Source organism: Chlorocebus sabaeus, chromosome 12 (genome assembly GCF_047675955.1).
Source record: "Chlorocebus sabaeus isolate Y175 chromosome 12, mChlSab1.0.hap1, whole genome shotgun sequence".
Classification (NCBI taxonomy): domain Eukaryota; kingdom Metazoa; phylum Chordata; class Mammalia; order Primates; family Cercopithecidae; genus Chlorocebus; species Chlorocebus sabaeus.
Genome location: NC_132915.1, coordinates 32,534,146 through 32,550,736, shown reverse-complemented (window position 1 = coordinate 32,550,736; position 16,591 = coordinate 32,534,146). Strand labels below are relative to the sequence as shown.

At 33.2% G+C, this 16,591-nt stretch overlaps 1 protein-coding gene across 4 annotated transcripts in view; it reads left to right on the top strand.

The window, feature by feature from the left end:
• The window catches only part of RFX3 (regulatory factor X3), a 309,035-nt gene that overhangs the window by 164,505 nt on the left and 127,939 nt on the right, over positions 1 to 16,591 (top strand). For all 4 annotated transcript variants that reach the window (XM_007969367.3, XM_073021548.1, XM_073021549.1 and 1 more), the window contains exon 3: positions 13,847 to 13,944. In XM_007969367.3, coding sequence (XP_007967558.1) covers positions 13,847 to 13,944 — 98 coding nt within the window. The remainder of the gene's footprint in view (positions 1 to 13,846; positions 13,945 to 16,591) is intronic.

The following is a 16,591-nucleotide window of genomic DNA, read 5'->3' as shown; positions in this document are numbered from 1 at the left end:
GAAATGTTTGGTGCCAACCAAATGTGTAAGAAATGCTCTTCTGTGTGAAAGGCAATGAAGGCCTTGACATAATAAAGAAATTTTTACAAAGAGACTGGCATTGTTCTTAGCTGACTAATAAGCTTAACAATTATAAATGAACTCATTTACTATTGAAAAGGATTTCTGTTTTGAAGTGTGATTCATTTTATTTTCTTGAAGCACATCCAAAATAACATATTGTATAAATTTGTCCTCAAAATATACTAATTGATTCTGTTGAGCTAGCACATTTTCCTGTGGTATATAATTTGTTTTGATACTCACTTTTTTATAAATAATATAAATTACAAAAAAGTACACAAAATTAGCAAATGCATTTGTAATACAGCATTTGAATAGTAGTATGAGGTGCTTCCATATATTTAAATATGCATCAGTAAGAGAGTGTTAAGTTTTTTAATTCATCTAGTGTTTATGAATGTAAATACATCATGCATGTATTTATATTTGGGGATAATTTTTTTTCCCTTCAGTTGACAGAATAAATTCTGGTACAGAATGTTATTACAGTCAGACTTCATTGCTGCCAAGATACTGATGAGTACTAGGTAACCATTTAAAAGTTAACTCAAGTTCATTTTAAACCTGATATGGTCAGGTCATTTTAATTCATTGAACACTTAATTATTGAAATTACTAATTATTCCTGCTAATTACACCTTTGTTCTTCTCTTTTCAGTTCACATTTTGCCCATTTCACTGTTTTTTTACATTTTAAAGTAGTGAAAAATATTTTTTATTCTCTTTGGAAATACTTCTGGGAATTTATTTTGGGAAAGGCAATGAAATTGAGATGATTAATTTCATAGAGAGTTTATTTAATTATCTCTTCTCTAAGTGCTTAGATAGTACAAATAGTAAATGTGTTAGTTTAAAGACTTCACAAAGATGGGTAGGAAATAAAATTACTGGGGATGGTAATGAAATGACTACAAGATGCTGGTTTCCCCATCTCTTTTAGAAAAGCAAACCTGAATAGTTCCTGTGCTAAGATAATGGCAACTAAAATAGAAAATAAGCTTTAATAGATAACTTAGTAAATATTTGAACAAAAATTAATGTTTAACGTAGTAGCAACTAATATTTGAACAATTTGAATCACATTTGATCATTTTAGAAAGAAAATAGCGTGCATCTTTACTTTAAAATTTCACCTTTGGTTTTTACTGATACACTAATGGTATTAAAAGTGATCATATCAGTTCACTTTGAAAAACTAAACATTTCTTTGTTTATTTAAAAAATACACATCCCCATTTAGAAGATTCTGTCAATTTTATAATATTCTTTAGGCATTGTTTGTTATTGAATAATTTTAAAATATTTATAGTGTATTTGCCCTCTGCTGGACTCTGGGAACATACCAACAAATACAGAAAATGTTGCTGCTCTCTCTGTATGTGCACTTGGGCCAGGGCTAGGGATGGGCTGGAATTCTTTTATTCTCATTTCCTATCCTGTGTCTGGGTGTATACATCCTGATAGACTGGCTCTCTGGTCACAGTTCTCTTCCTGGACCTAACTGACTTTACTTTGGGTAGAAGAGAGCATATCTATGGCTTTCTAGTCCACTTTTACTGTTATAACAAAGGCAGAGCCTCATTGCCCAAACAACAACAACAACAACAAAATGACAAACTCTAAACTAAAAACTAGGGTAAAGAAAATGTTCTCGAGGGTCTTAACTTCTCACTGGTAGAATGAGATATGTATACATGAGATACTTTCCCTTTTTTGGTTCCTCTTTTCATTGTCTGCCCTTTTTAAATCCCTCTTTACTTCCTCCACTATCTTTTGCCTTTGAAAAAAATCCCTTCTCAAATTATAAGTGTTATGCCCAATTCCATTTCTTACCTTCACCAAATCGTTTCAAGGGCCTGGTAGGCCCAGATTCTTAATGGTTGGCAGAAAAACCATACATACCAGATGATATGGTTTGGCTGTGTGTCCCCACTCAAATCTCACCTTGAATTGTAATAATCCCCATGTATCAAGGGCAGGACTGGGTGGAGATAATTGAATCATGGGAGCAGTTTCCCCCATGCTGTTCTCCTGATAGTGAGTGAGTTCTCTTGAGATCTGATGGTTTTATAAGGGGCTTTCCCCTTCACTTGGCAATCTTTTTCCTTCCTGCCGCCATGTGAAGAAGGACTTGTGTTTACTTCCCCCTCCGCCATGATTGGAAGTTTCCTGAGTCCTCCCAAGCCCTGTGAAACTGTGATTTACTTAAACTTCTCTCCTTTATAAATTACCCAGTCTTGGGTATTTTTTCATAGCAGGGTGAGAATGGACTGATACACTGGATAATCATAAAAATGGTGTTACCTCCAAAATATACTGTAATTCAGTATTTTCACTATTTAATTTGGTGTTCATTCACTTTGTCAATTTGTTAACTTGGTAGGTAGTGTAAAGAAATATGCCCTATTTTTATGTTGTACTGTAAAGTCTCCATGTGATCAAGAGACATATTTATATATTGCTGTCCTAGACGAGTTAGCCAGCATCTATCCTGATTTCTTTTCCAAGATTCTTGACATTTTCCAAGTTTCATTTCTACTTTAATTATAGAATCTCATGATTTTAAGGGACCCTTGATGAACATTTATTGTGCACATTTATGGCTGAAACCAAATGGGATCTAAAGATGAAATTTGCACAGACACAAAGACAAGACTCTTGTTTTTGAAGTATTTCATAATTTCACCAATTATTCAAGATGTATTATAATTGTCATACAGACCTAAACCATGCTTTGTATCTACACTTAATTGCTTTAGATCCTCACAAAAACCCTTTTGATAGATTCAATATCATTTGTATTTTATACACAAGGAAATCATTGCTTAAAGAAATAACTGACCACCCTAATATCCAGTATCAGCACAAGAACCTCTTAATTTCAAAGTAACCAATTTTTCCATCTCACCATATTGGCCACCATGAAGGAAACCAGTTGAGAATCTGAATTAGTACTAAGCTATGTGTTACTATCTGTGTATTCATAAATCCTGAGAGCAAAAAGAAAGGAATAGTCTCTTATGGGATAAAATAAGTTATAGAAGACCTTTTAGAGAAACTAATTTTTAAAATATATATTATAGTTGTACATATTTCAGGGATACATGTGTTATTTTGATACACATATGCAATGTGTACTGAACCAGTCAGTGTAGTTCGGATATCCATCACCTCAAACGTATCTTTTCTTTGTACTGGGAACATTACAATTCTTCTAGCTATTTTGAAATATATAATAAGTTATTATTCACTACAATTTCCCTACTGTACTACCAAATACTAGAACTTACTACTTTCATCTAACTGTATTTTTGTACCCATTAACCAACTTCTCTTCATCCTCCCTTCCCCATTTCCCTTCCCAGCCTCTGGTGAAATTTGGTTCTAATATAAGCAATTAAGTAAAAATTCTCTCTAAACACTACTTTCTGGCATGCCACAAATTTTGTGTTTTGTTTTTATTATCTTTAAATTCAAAATATGTTATAATTTATCTTGTAATTATAACTGCAAAAATAAAAATATTATGTTGTTTAAAAATTTAGAAAAGTAGAGAAACTAAATTTTTAATTAGGCCTCAAAGGAAATAGTGGATTTCTATTGGTTGATGAGATAATTTATGCAGAGAAAACAGTATAAGTGATAAGAAGGTAGCAAGAATATGCAAGATTTTAGTGGATGATTATAAAGGAGGGAGAGGCTATGTTTGAAAATATCCATCAAGGTTTACATATTATAAATAAAATGATTTTATGTCCTGGTTATTTTGTTTTTATCTAAAATATGATTGGGACACACTTAAGAATTTAAACAGAGGCATTATTTTATGAAAAATGTGAGTATTTTTGAAAGTGCTAATGCTCTGTTTCCTACTATTAAATATAATATTTGTATTTTTTTCTATAGATGCTTTGTCAGATTAAGGAAATTTTTCTCTATCCTTAGCTTACTCTGTGTGTGTGTGTGTGTGTGTGTGTGTGTGTGTGTGTGTCCATGAATGGATGTTGAGTTTTGTCAAATGCTTTTCTGGCATTTATTGAGGTGATTATGTGTTTTTTTCTTTTATATTGTAAATATCATGGATTGTATTTGTGGGTTTTTAAATATTAAACTGGCATTGCATTCTTGGGTTAAACCCTACCTGATTATGATGTATTGTCCTGTAAATATATTATTGAATTAGATCTACTTATATTTTGTTAAAAATTTTTGCATTTAGATTTATGCGAGACATTAGTTTGTAGTATTCTTTTCTTGTAATATCTTTTCTAGTTTTGGTCTCACTTTCAGGCTAGGCTCATAAAAACAGTTGGGAGATGTTCTGTTCTCTGTTTTTTAAAACATTTGTGTTAGATTGGCAATTTTTTTCTTCTTGACATGTTTCCTACAATTTACCAGTGAAGCCATCAAGGCCTGGAGTTTCCTCTGTGGGAATCAATTCAAGTTTATATATATGATTTGGGATTGAGTATTTTGGTGCAAGTTTTGGTCATTTGTGTCTTTTATAAACTTTGTCCATTTCATCTTAGTTGTTGAATTTACTGACACTACATTGTCTTTATTACCACTTTTTTAAAGATGTATAGTGATATTTCCCCTTTCATCCTGGAATTTGTAATTTGTGTCTTCTTTTTCTCTTTGATAAGTCTACCTTGCTATTGTTTCAATTATTTTTTTTTTGTTTTCAGATTATTTCTTTTATTAGCCAGCCTTCCTTCCTTTCTTTCTTTCTTTCTTTCTTTCTTTCTTTCTTTCTTTCTTTCTTTCTTTCTTTCTTTCTTTCTTTCTCTCTCTCTCTCTCTCTCTCTCTCTTTCTTTCTTTCTTTCTTTCTTTCTTTCTCTCTCTCTCTCTCTCTCTCTCTCTTTCTTTCTTTCCTTCTCTCTCTCTCTCTCTTTCTTTCTTTCTTTCTTTTCTTCTTATCCTAGGTTTGATTTGTTCAGTTTTTAACACAAAGTGGAAACAGGTTATTGCCTTAGATATTTTCCCCCTAACATCTATATATTTATAGAGGGAAATTTATATTTCCCTCTATATGAGGCTCTGGCTGCACTCTGAAAATTATGATATATTTTCAGTAACATTCAGTTCAATACATTTTCTAATTTCCCTTGTGATTTCTTCATGATATAAACCATAGATTATATTAATAAGTGTATTGTTCATTTTACAAATATTTTGGACTTTTTAAGATATCTTTTTGTCCTTGATGTCGAATTTAATGTTTTTGGTCAGAGAGCATGCTCTGTATTGTTTTAATACTTTTAAATTTGTTGGGACTTGTTTTATTCCTCGTTATTTGAACTTTCATGAAGCATGTTCATATGCATCAGAACATGCCTGTTCTGCAGTTGTTACGTAGATTATGATGTGAAAGTCATTTTGGTTAAGTTGATTGATAATTTCTATATTCTCAATGATTTTCTGTCTTTTTTGCATATCAATTATGGAAAAAAGAACCCTGAAACCTCCAATTGTTACTGGATTTTTCAATTTTCTTCTTTCCATTGTATCAGTTTTTGCTTCAGGTATTCTGAAACTCTGTCTTTAGGAGCAAACACATATAGGATTTGTTATTTCTTGATATTTTTCTTAATGAAATATTTCTCTTTTTATCTTGTAATACTCTTTGTCCTGAAGTCTACTTTGACTGGTATTAATATAGCCAGTTCATTTTTTCTTATAATTGGTATTTGCAAAGTTTATCTCTTTACATCCTTTTATTTTTAACCTGTTTCTGTATATTTAAATTGTGTTTTGGTGGATAGCATATAGTTGGATCTCACCCATTTTTACCCACTCTTGACAATCAGGATTTGAATCTTGTAGATTCCAGGTAATTATTGATATGGTTGCATTTAATTCTAGCATCTTGTTATTTGTTTTCTATTTGTCCCATCTGTTCTTTTATTTCCTTTATTTTTGCTTTCTATTAGATTTATTGACTGTTTTCTAGTATGACACTCTTATCTTCATTATTTTTTTCTTTAGTATTCAAAGATTTTTAAAAATATGTATTTATCAGTCTGTGTTCAACCAATAATTTACCACTAAATACATATGAATACTATAAAAGAGTATTTTCAATTCCCTCTTCTGTCCTTGGTGCTATTTTTGTCATTCATGCATTTCACTTCTACATGTATTGTAATAATGCCCCACTAGGCATTATTATTTTTGCTCTACGTAGTCAATTACCTTTTACAGAAAAGTAAAAGAAAACAAAAAATTCCTATAACTTACCTAAAAAATTTATTATTTCTGATGTTTCTCATTTCTTTATGTAGATCTCAGTTTCCATCTAGTATTCTTTTTCTTCAGTCTGAAAAACTTCTTTTGTCATTATCTTCATTGGCTGTCTGATGGAAAAGTATTTGTCAGCTTTTGTTTGTCAGAAAAAGGATCCTCTCTTCATTTTTGAAGGCTATTTCACTGGTTATGGAAATTTAGGTTGAAATTTTTTTTTCTATCACTACTTTAAAGCTGTTATTTTTTTGTCTCAGACTTGCATTATTTTTGACTGAGAAGTTTTCAGTCATTCTAATATTTGCTGCCTGCTATCTATCTTTTTTTCTGTCTGCTTAATTTTTTTCTCTTTATTACTGGGTCTAGCACATTAATTATAATGCATTTTGGTTTAATGTTCTTTCTCTCTTCATTTATAAAAATGTTTTTTTGGTAGAGATAGGGTCTTGTTGTGTTGCCCTGGCTAGTCCTAAATTCCTGGCCTCAGGTGATCCTGCTACTTTGGCTTCTTTGTCTGTACATTGATGATGATCTTCTATTTGTGTTTATCATTTCAATCAAATTTGGAAAAAGAAATCTACCACTCTTTATTCAATATGTTTTCTGTTACTTCTCTGTCTGGGACTACTAAATACTGTCCCATAGTTCATTGATACTTTATTTCTCATCATTTCTTTTTTGTCTCTGTTCTTTATGGTGAGCAGATTTTATTGCTAGGCTTTCATTTTAAGTGGTCTTTTCTTCATTGTGTTATCTGCTTTTAATCCTAATCAGTGAAATTTTCATTTTAGATATTATATTTTCCTACTCTACAAATAGTACTTGGTTCTTCTTTATAGCTTCTTTCTTGTTTTCTCATCATGTTCATGTTTTCCCTTAAATCATAAGTCTATTCATAATAGCTGTTTTAAAGTTTCTGCCTGATAGTTCATTTCTGACTTTTCGAGGTCTGTTGCTATTGATTGATTTTTCTCCTGATTACAGGTCACATTTCCCTGCTTCTTTGTATGTGTAATTTTTTTTATTGTATGCTAGGCATTATGATTCTTACGGTATTGTAAGTCTGGATTTTGCTGTCTTCCTTTAAACATATTATATTTTGTTTTGGGCAGTCAGTTACACTGCTTGTAATTCAGACTGATATTGTCAAGTCTTGTTTTTTAGCATCATTAGGATGAGCCTAAAGTTGTCTTTACTCTAGAGCTAGTACAGCCCTACTACTAAGGCTTTACCCCTTCTGGTACATCTACAGAATGCCCTAGGGGTTCATTAAAGTCTTACCACTATGGGTAGTCACATCTTAAAACATCTCTGCACCTTACACGTGTGCAGTTCAGAAAATGATGAGAGATTTTCTTGGGTCTGTTGCTGTCGTTTTCTCTAATGCCTTCTCTAATACTCCGCTCCCACCTTTCAGCGGCCGTTAAGCCTTCCCATTTCTAATTTTTGTTTCCTTATCTCAGTGAGACCATCATTCTGTCCTAGTTTCTCTCTTCCTTTTCTGCAGTGTGGAAAATGGTTCTAGGTCAGAAGCCAGGATCATGGCAGGATTCACCTTGTTTGTGTCCGTTCTCTTAAGGATCACCATCTTATGATGCCTTCTGTCACATGACTGAAAACATTATTTTATATATTTTGTCAAGTTTTCTATTTGTTTCATGTGGCAGGGCATTTCCAGTAGTATTTACTCCAGCATGGCCTGAAGTGGAAGTCTTATAAACTTTCAATATATTTTAATATGATGTGTAAGGTGTTTAATGTGTAAGGTGCAGAGATGTTTAAGATGTGACCAGCCATAGTGGTAAGACCTTAAGTATGATTTTATGTTTAATATGATTTTAATATGTACATAATATATGAATTCATTTTCACTTAAAAAATCTAACAGCAACATAAATATGCAGAATAAAAGATAGTTTTTTCACCCATCTCACCTCTTTTCATGTCATTCAGCAGAGTTACCATTTTTAGAAGTTTGATGTATATCCTTCGGTTCTCTTTTATATGAATTCGTATACACATGCAAACATATATGCTGATACATATATGCACACACACATACACACATTTTATTTACGTTTATGTTTCTATATTCATAAATTTATTTTTGTAAGCACAAAGCTGATAATACTGTAAGAATAAGTATTGTTCCACAACATACTTTTTAACTTAGTAATGTATATTGGAAATCTTGCTACTAAAATACATATAAATCTTACTTTATTCTTTTATATCGGCCATGTATTCTATGGAATGGTCGAATTAAAATTGACTTGATAATGTCAGGTTTCATCATCATTAAGGTTTTCCTTTTTCTTATAAATTACATATTTTTTGAAATTTTTTTGTACAGCAGCTCTTCAGATACTGAGTTTTCTTGTTGAGGAAATTCACAAAAATGTCAAATGATATGCCTGTTTATAAATTACCTTTAAATTGCCTAAAGAACCTATTTATATTACTACTGACTATATGTAAGTGTGCTTGTTTTCTTAAAATATTGTCTTTAATTAATATAATCCCTTGGTAATTTTTATAGTTCTAGAGAGTAAAAAGTAGTTTTCTTTTCATTTGAAGTTCTCTGATTATGTTTAATGTTGAGCTTTTAACTTTGACATTTGTCATTCATCTGTAATTTTAATTTTGTGACACACCTATGTTCTAACATGTTTTAGTTCTTTTTTTTAATTTATAGGGAGTATTTATGTATGGGATACTATACCTTATTAAGTATATTGCAAACTATTTATTCAGTGATGTCTAGATTCTGAACTTTGTTTATGGTGTTATTTGTTCTAAACTTTGTTGTTGTTGTTGTTCAAATCTGACTGGCTTTTCTGGCATCTGGCTCTTGAATGTTTCTAGGGAGGTTTCTTCATTTCAAGGTCTATAATTATTTGCATGATTTCATTTTATTCTATTCATTTGTATATTATTTAAATAAACTAGAATATGTTTGTATATTTACATATGTATGTGCATTCACATTTAAAAAAAGATTTTAGTTTCTTGAGAACACTTCATTTTTCTAAAGCACCTTTAGTATTACTGCAAAATTGAGAGGAAGTTACAGAGATTTCCATAAAACCCCTTGTTTCACACATGAATAGCCTTTTCCATTATAAACATTCCCCGCCAGAGAGGTACATTTGTTATTACTGATGAACCTACATTGACACATCATTATCAACCAAAGTCTAAAATTTGTGTTACAATTCATTCTTGGTGTTGTACATTCTATGGTTTTGAACAAATGTATAATGACATGTATCCACCATTACAGTATCATGCAGAGTAGTTTCACTGTTCTGCAAATCCTTCAGGCCCTGCCTTTTCATCTCTCCTTTCCCCCACTGGCAGCCACTGATCTTTTTACTGTCTCCATCATTTGGCCTTTTCCAGAATGTGAGATGGTTGAAATCCTACAGTATGTAGCCTTTTCAGATTACTTTCTTTCACTTAGTCATATGCATTCAAGTTCTCTCCATGTCATTTCATGGCTTGGTAGTTCATTTCTTTTCAGTGCAAAATAATATTCCATTATTGGAATTAATGAAAACAATATTTCATTGTTTTGATGTGTAGTGCAGTTTATTCTTCCATCCACCTTCTGAAGGACATCTTGGTTGTTTCCAAGTTCTGGCAATTACGAATAAAGTTGTTATAAACGTGTATGCCTGTTTTTGTGTATACATAAGTTTACAACTCCTTGGGTAAATACCAGGGAACGTGATTACTGGATCATATGACTAGATTATGTTTAGTGTTGTTAGAAACTACCAACCTGCCTTCCCAAGTATCTGTACCATTTTCCATCCCTCCCAGCAATGAATGAGAGTTTCTATATTTTTCACATCCCTGCTGGCATTTAGTATTGTCAGTGTTCTGGATTTTGGCCATTGTAATTCAGTGTTTTAGATTTTGGTATCTTATGATGGGAGAATATTTTCATATCCTTATTTGTCATCTGTATTAAGGTCTTTGGCCCTGTTTAAGATCAGCTTGTTTATTTTCTTATTGTTGAGTTTTAAGAGCTCTTTGTAAATTTTGGATAACAATCCTTAATCAGATCAGTCTTGCAAATATTCTATCCCAGTTTGTGACTTGTCTTTTCATTTTCTTCACAGTGTCTTTCAAAGTAGAAATTTTCCGTTTTAATGAAATCCAGCTTGTGAATTATTTGTTCGATGAATTACACCTTTGGTGTTAGATCTAAAAAGGCATCACCCAACCCAAGGTTATCTAGATTTTCTATACATTTTAAAAATAGGATTATCAGTCTTTCTCTCTCAAAATTTTGGATGCTCATTTGTCTTTGGTTTTGCTTATTATATTTTTAACCTTGCAAACAGGTTTAAAATTTTATTTAAAAGTATTTTTTATCACTTCTGAATTTTGTAGTGAGGAAAATTTTTCATAATTCCAAGTAAAAAGAAATATGTTACTTTTTTATTTTATGTCATAATGTATCATACTTGAATGATCTTCAAATGTATGCTATATTGTTAAGTTTAAGAAGCAAGGTTCAGAACAGTGTGTGTAAAATGCTGGGTTTTTTTCTTAGAATGAGGTGTGTATGTATTCACATGTGGGTGCTTCTATACACATTCATATACATTTGCATATATGTCTAAAAAGATACAGAGAAAAAGAAAGGCAATGAAAGGATAAACCAAAAAATAGTGAAAACTGTTACTTATGGGGGGTGTGGGGGGCAGTTAGTATGATAGAGGCAACAGGGATGAAAGGAGGATCATCTGTCCAAATATATTCCTTGTTTTATAGTTTTGGCTTTGGAACCACATAGATATTTTATGTAATAATAAAGCAAAATTAAATCAAAATTAAATACAGCAAATCCTAAAATTAAAAAGAAAATTAAACACATGAATTTAACTGTGTATCAAGCTGATGACTTATTTTAAGTGACTTTATAGTAATACAGTTATACATCTCTGGGGGCATATATCTTAAGGGCAGAAAAATTGGAGGAAACAAATAATATTTGATAATCAAATATTAGTAATATGGTATTTTTATTTTGAAACCATAAAATTTCGTGATAAAGCAAATAAGTAATCGTGTTAAAATCTCTAGTAACCAAAATTTGTAGCACTAAGAGCAAAGATGGGCAAATATATCAAAGATATATTTAATTTGTATCTATTTAAAATTCAATGAAAAAATTAGTATGAATTTATATGTATTTTTATCCTTCAAAAATATTTGTATTTCTAGCTTTGATCAATGAAAGGACCTAGAAATATGAATAGCATCCTAGCAGTGAGCATTCATGGGTTCCAGTTGTAGTCTTTGAATACCATTTTCCACTAAGAAGAGCCAGGGCTTTTTGAAGAAATGTCTGATTCCAGATCTTGAGTAGGAAATATGACAAAAGTCTAGAACATTTGTTATAGCAGAAAGTAGCAGAGTTAAGAAAGATGGGGTTATGTCATAGGAACCAGTTTGAAGAGGCTACCATTGGCCAACAATGGGACAATTTTAGCAAGGAAAAAAGACTGCTAGGATTGAAAGTCATTCAATATGTTCAAAAGCTGGGAATCATAAGGATACAAACAAAACAAAGTGAAAAAACACATCGATCACCTCTGGAGGTTACTGGGGGATAAAGTCATTTTCAGTGCTGTAATATAAAAGAATCATGTACTTATCCTATTCTTCCCATAAAAACTTTTCAAAGTAACTAAATAATTAATGATAGGAATTTATTCTTTATAGAAGGATTTTGCTAATAAATGAAGAAAGAATAATAGACTACCGCAAGTTAACAACCTTTATTTATTAAAATAATATCTGTAGGAAATGATCATCAATGGCTACTAATATCCTCAGGCAAAACATGGATAGGGAGCAGGATACTATTAATAGACAGATCCAGCTGACAACATATGACTCCACTGGTCAAACTTAACATTGCAGAGGGACAGCCAGTTGTTATATGTCAACTGATATGGTACCGTAGGAAGTACACAACTGTTAAAAAATTGAACTTGTTCAAGCCCCAACATGTACCAGTTTATACAGCATACATGAGATAGAGGAACATATTAAATGACATTTCAGGATGCTGTTTATCAAATCTAGGTGCCGGAAATTCTCCAAGATAAATGACCCAGTTTCTTGAATAAGTAATAGGCAGGAAATAAAAATGATAAGGGAACTGTTGGAGATTCAAAGAGAAAGAAAATATCAACCCAAATGATTATGTAGACCATGTTTGGATCTTACTTTGAAAAAACCAGTAATATAGTGATTGGACTCATCAGGGAAATTTTAACAATGACTGAGTATTAGATGATGTTAAGGAATAGTTAATGTTTTATATGTGATATTATTGTGTTCATGCTAAAAACAATTCCTATCTCTTAGAAATACAAATGAAAATATTTACCAGTGAAATGATATAATCTCTGGTATTCCTTTTTTTTTTTTGGAGACCAAGTTTCGTTCTTGTTGCCCAGGCTGGAGTGCAATGGCACAATCTCGGCTCACTGCAACCTCTGCCTCCTGGGTTCAAGTGATTCTCCTGTCTCAGCCTCCCAAGTAGCTAGGATTACAGGCATGCGCCACCATTCCTGGCTAATTTTGTATTTTTAGTAGAGATGGGGTTTCATCACATTGGTCATGTGGCTGGTCTTGAACTCCTGACCTCAGGTGATCCAGCTGCCTCCACTTCCCAAAGTACTAGGATTACAGGGGTGAGCCACTGCACCCAGCCTTCTGTTATTACTTTTAAATAATCCTGTGAAGGGAATAAACAGAAAAGATCATTATCTTAGATGACAAGTACATAGGGTTATTACAATATTTTTTACAAATTTGAGTGTTTGAAATTTTCTATTATGAATTGTTCTTAATTTTAAAAAATTCAGCTTTAATGTTTTAAATTAAAATGGAATAGAATTTCATGTCACCAAAATAATAACTTTTTTTACTTTTTCTTTTCTTTTTTTTTTTTTTTTGATACAGAATCTCACTGTGTCACCCAGACTGTAGTGCAGTGGCACAATCTTGACTCACTGCAACCTCCACCTTCCGGGTTCAAGCAATTCTCCTGCCTTAGCCTCCCGAGTAACTGAGACTACAGGCACACGCCGCCATGCCCGGCTAATTTTTTGTATTTTAATAGAGACAGGATTTCAGTATGTCGCCCAGGCTGGTCTTGAACTCCTGAGCTCAGGCAGTCTGCCCACTTTGGCCTCCCGGAGTGCTAGGATTATAGGCGTGAGCCACCATGCCTGGCCAAGAACTTTTATAATTTTAAACCTGAACAGTTGAAATGTGTCTATACATTTATACCTGCAGGAATGTTACAGAATTTATTCTACAAAAATGTTGTAGTTGCTCTGGAACCAACACGTACTTATCTTGAAACTACAGCATGAATCTAATAGTTTTTCTTATAAGTCATTCTCACATTTATCAATAATACCAGAGAAACCTTTGAGGTAGATCTAATGCTGTGTATTCTTCCCATCATACCTACCTCTTACTAAGGTCGTAATACTTGTTTTTCAGGTACAGCAGGTACAGACTGTGCAGCAGGTACAACATGTCTATCCAGCTCAGGTGCAGTATGTGGAAGGAAGCGATACTGTCTATACCAATGGAGCAATGTAAGTTTATATGTGGAAGTCTTTTTAATTCCCCCACTCAGAGAAAAATAATGTACTTTTGAACACCTCCCACTATTCCCAGATTGTTTCCTTGTTTTCAAAGTAACTTTGTACTAGAACAGAGTTACTGAAATTAAGCTGATGTTTAGAGCTTTTTTTCTTTTTTTTTTTTTTAATTTATTTATTATTATTATTAAACTTTAAGTTGTAGGGTACATGTGCACAACGTGCAGGTTTGCTACATATGTATACTTGTGCCATGTTGGTGTGCTGCACCCATCAACTCGTCATTTACATCAGGTATAACTCCCAATGCAATCCCTCCCCCCTCCCCACTCCCCATGATAGGCCCCGGTGTGTGATGTTCCCCTTCCTGAGTCCAAGTGATCTCATTGTTCAGTTCCCGCCTATGAGTGAGAACATGCAGTGTTTGGTTTTCTGTTCTTGTGATAGTTTGCTAAGAATGATGGTTTCCAGCTGCATCCATGTCCCTACAAAGGACACAAACTCATCCTTTTTGATGGCTGCATAGTATTCCATGGTGTATATGTGCCACATTTTCTTAATCCAATCTGTCACTGATGGACATTTGGGTTGATTCCAAGTCTTTACTATTGTGAATAGTGCCGCAATAAACATACGTGTGCATGTGTCTTTATAGCAGCATAATTTATAATCCTTTGGGTATATACCCAGTAATGGGATGGCTGGGTCATATGGTACATCTAGTTCTAGATCCTTGAGGAATCGCCATACTGTTTTCCATAATGGTTGAACTAGTTTACAATCCCACCAACAGTGTAAAAGTGTTCCTATTTCTCCACATCCTCTCCAGCACCTGTTGTTTCCTGACTTTTGAATGATCGCCATTCTAACTGGTGTGAGATGGTATCTCATTGTGGTTTTGATTTGCATTTCTCTGATGGCCAGTGATGATGAGCATTTTTTCATGTGTCTGTTGGCTGTATGAATGTTTTCTTTTGAGAAATGTCTGTTCATATCCTTTGCCCACTTTTGGATGGGGTTGTTTGTTTTTTTCTTGTAAATTTGTTTGAGTTCTTTGTAGGTTCTGGATATTAGCCCTTTGTCAGATGAGTAGATTTTGCAAAAATTTTCTCCCATTCTGTAGGTTGCCTGTTCACTCTGATGGTAGTTTCTTTTGCTGTGCAGAAGCTCTTTAGTTTAATGAGATCCCATTTGTCAATTTTGGCTTTTGCTGCCGTTGCTTTTGGTGTTTTAGACATGAAGTCTTTGTCCATGCCTATGTCCTGAATGGTACTACCTAGGTTTTCCTCTAGGATTTTTATGGTATTAGGTCTAACATTTAAGTCTCTAATCCATCTTGAATTAATTTTCGTATAAGGAGTAAGGAAAGGATCCAGTTTCAGCTTTCTACTTATGGCTAGCCAATTTTCCCAGCACCATTTATTAAATAGGGAATCCTTTCCCCATTTCTTGTTTCTCTCAGGTTTGTCAAAGATCAGATGGCTGTAGATGTGTGGTATTATTTCTGAGGACTCTGTTCTGTTCCATTGGTCTATATCTCTGTTTTGGTACCAGTACCATGCTGTTTTGGTTACTGTAGCCTTGTAGTATAGTTTGAAGTCAGGTAGCGTGATGCCTCCAGCTTTGTTCTTTTGACTTAGGATTGTCTTGGAGATGCGGGCTCTTTTTTGGTTCCATATGAACTTTAAAGCAGTTTTTTCCAATTCTGTGAGGAAGCTCATTGGTAGCTTGATGGGGATGGCATTGAATCTATAAATTACCTTGGGCAGTATGGCCATTTTCACGATATTGATTCTTCCTATCCAGAGCATGGTATGTTCTTCCATTTGTTTGTGTCCTCTTTTATTTCACTGAGCAGTGGTTTGTAGTTCTCCTTGAAGAGGTCCTTTACATCCCTTGTAAGTTGGATTCCTAGGTATTTTATTATCTTTGAAGCAATTGTGAATGGAAGTTCATTCCTGATTTGGCTCTCTGTTTGACTGTTACTGGTGTATAAGAATGCTTGTGATTTTTGCACATTAATTTTGTATCCTGAGACTTTGCTGAAGTTGCTGATCAGCTTAAGGAGATTTTGGGCTGAGACAATGGGGTTTTCTAAATATACAATCATGTCATCTGCAAACAGGGACAATTTGGCTTCTTCTTTTCCTAACTGAATCCCCTTGATTTCTTTCTCTTGCCTGATTGCCCTAGCCAGAACTTCCAACACTATGTTGAATAGGAGTGGTGAGAGAGGGCATCCCTGTCTTGTGCCAGTTTTCAAAGGGAATTTTTCCAGTTTTTGCCCATTCAGTATGATATTGGCTGTGGGTTTGTCATAAATAGCTCTTATTATTTTGAGGTACGTTCCATCAATACCGAATTTATTGAGCGTTTTTAGCATGAAGGGCTGTTGAATTTTGTCAAAAGCCTTTTCTGCATCTATTGAGATAATGATGTGGTTCTTGTCTTTGGTTCTGTTTATATGCTGGATTATGTTTATTGATTTGCTTTTATCTACATTTATTAAGAATAGGCACTCATTTTCCTTTCAGTTAACCCCACAGGATATTTTAAATTATTAAAAGTCTTATGCCCTTTAATAGTTATTCCTGTGCAGAGAAAAAATGTATATACCCCTTGTTAGTGATATCTGTATTTT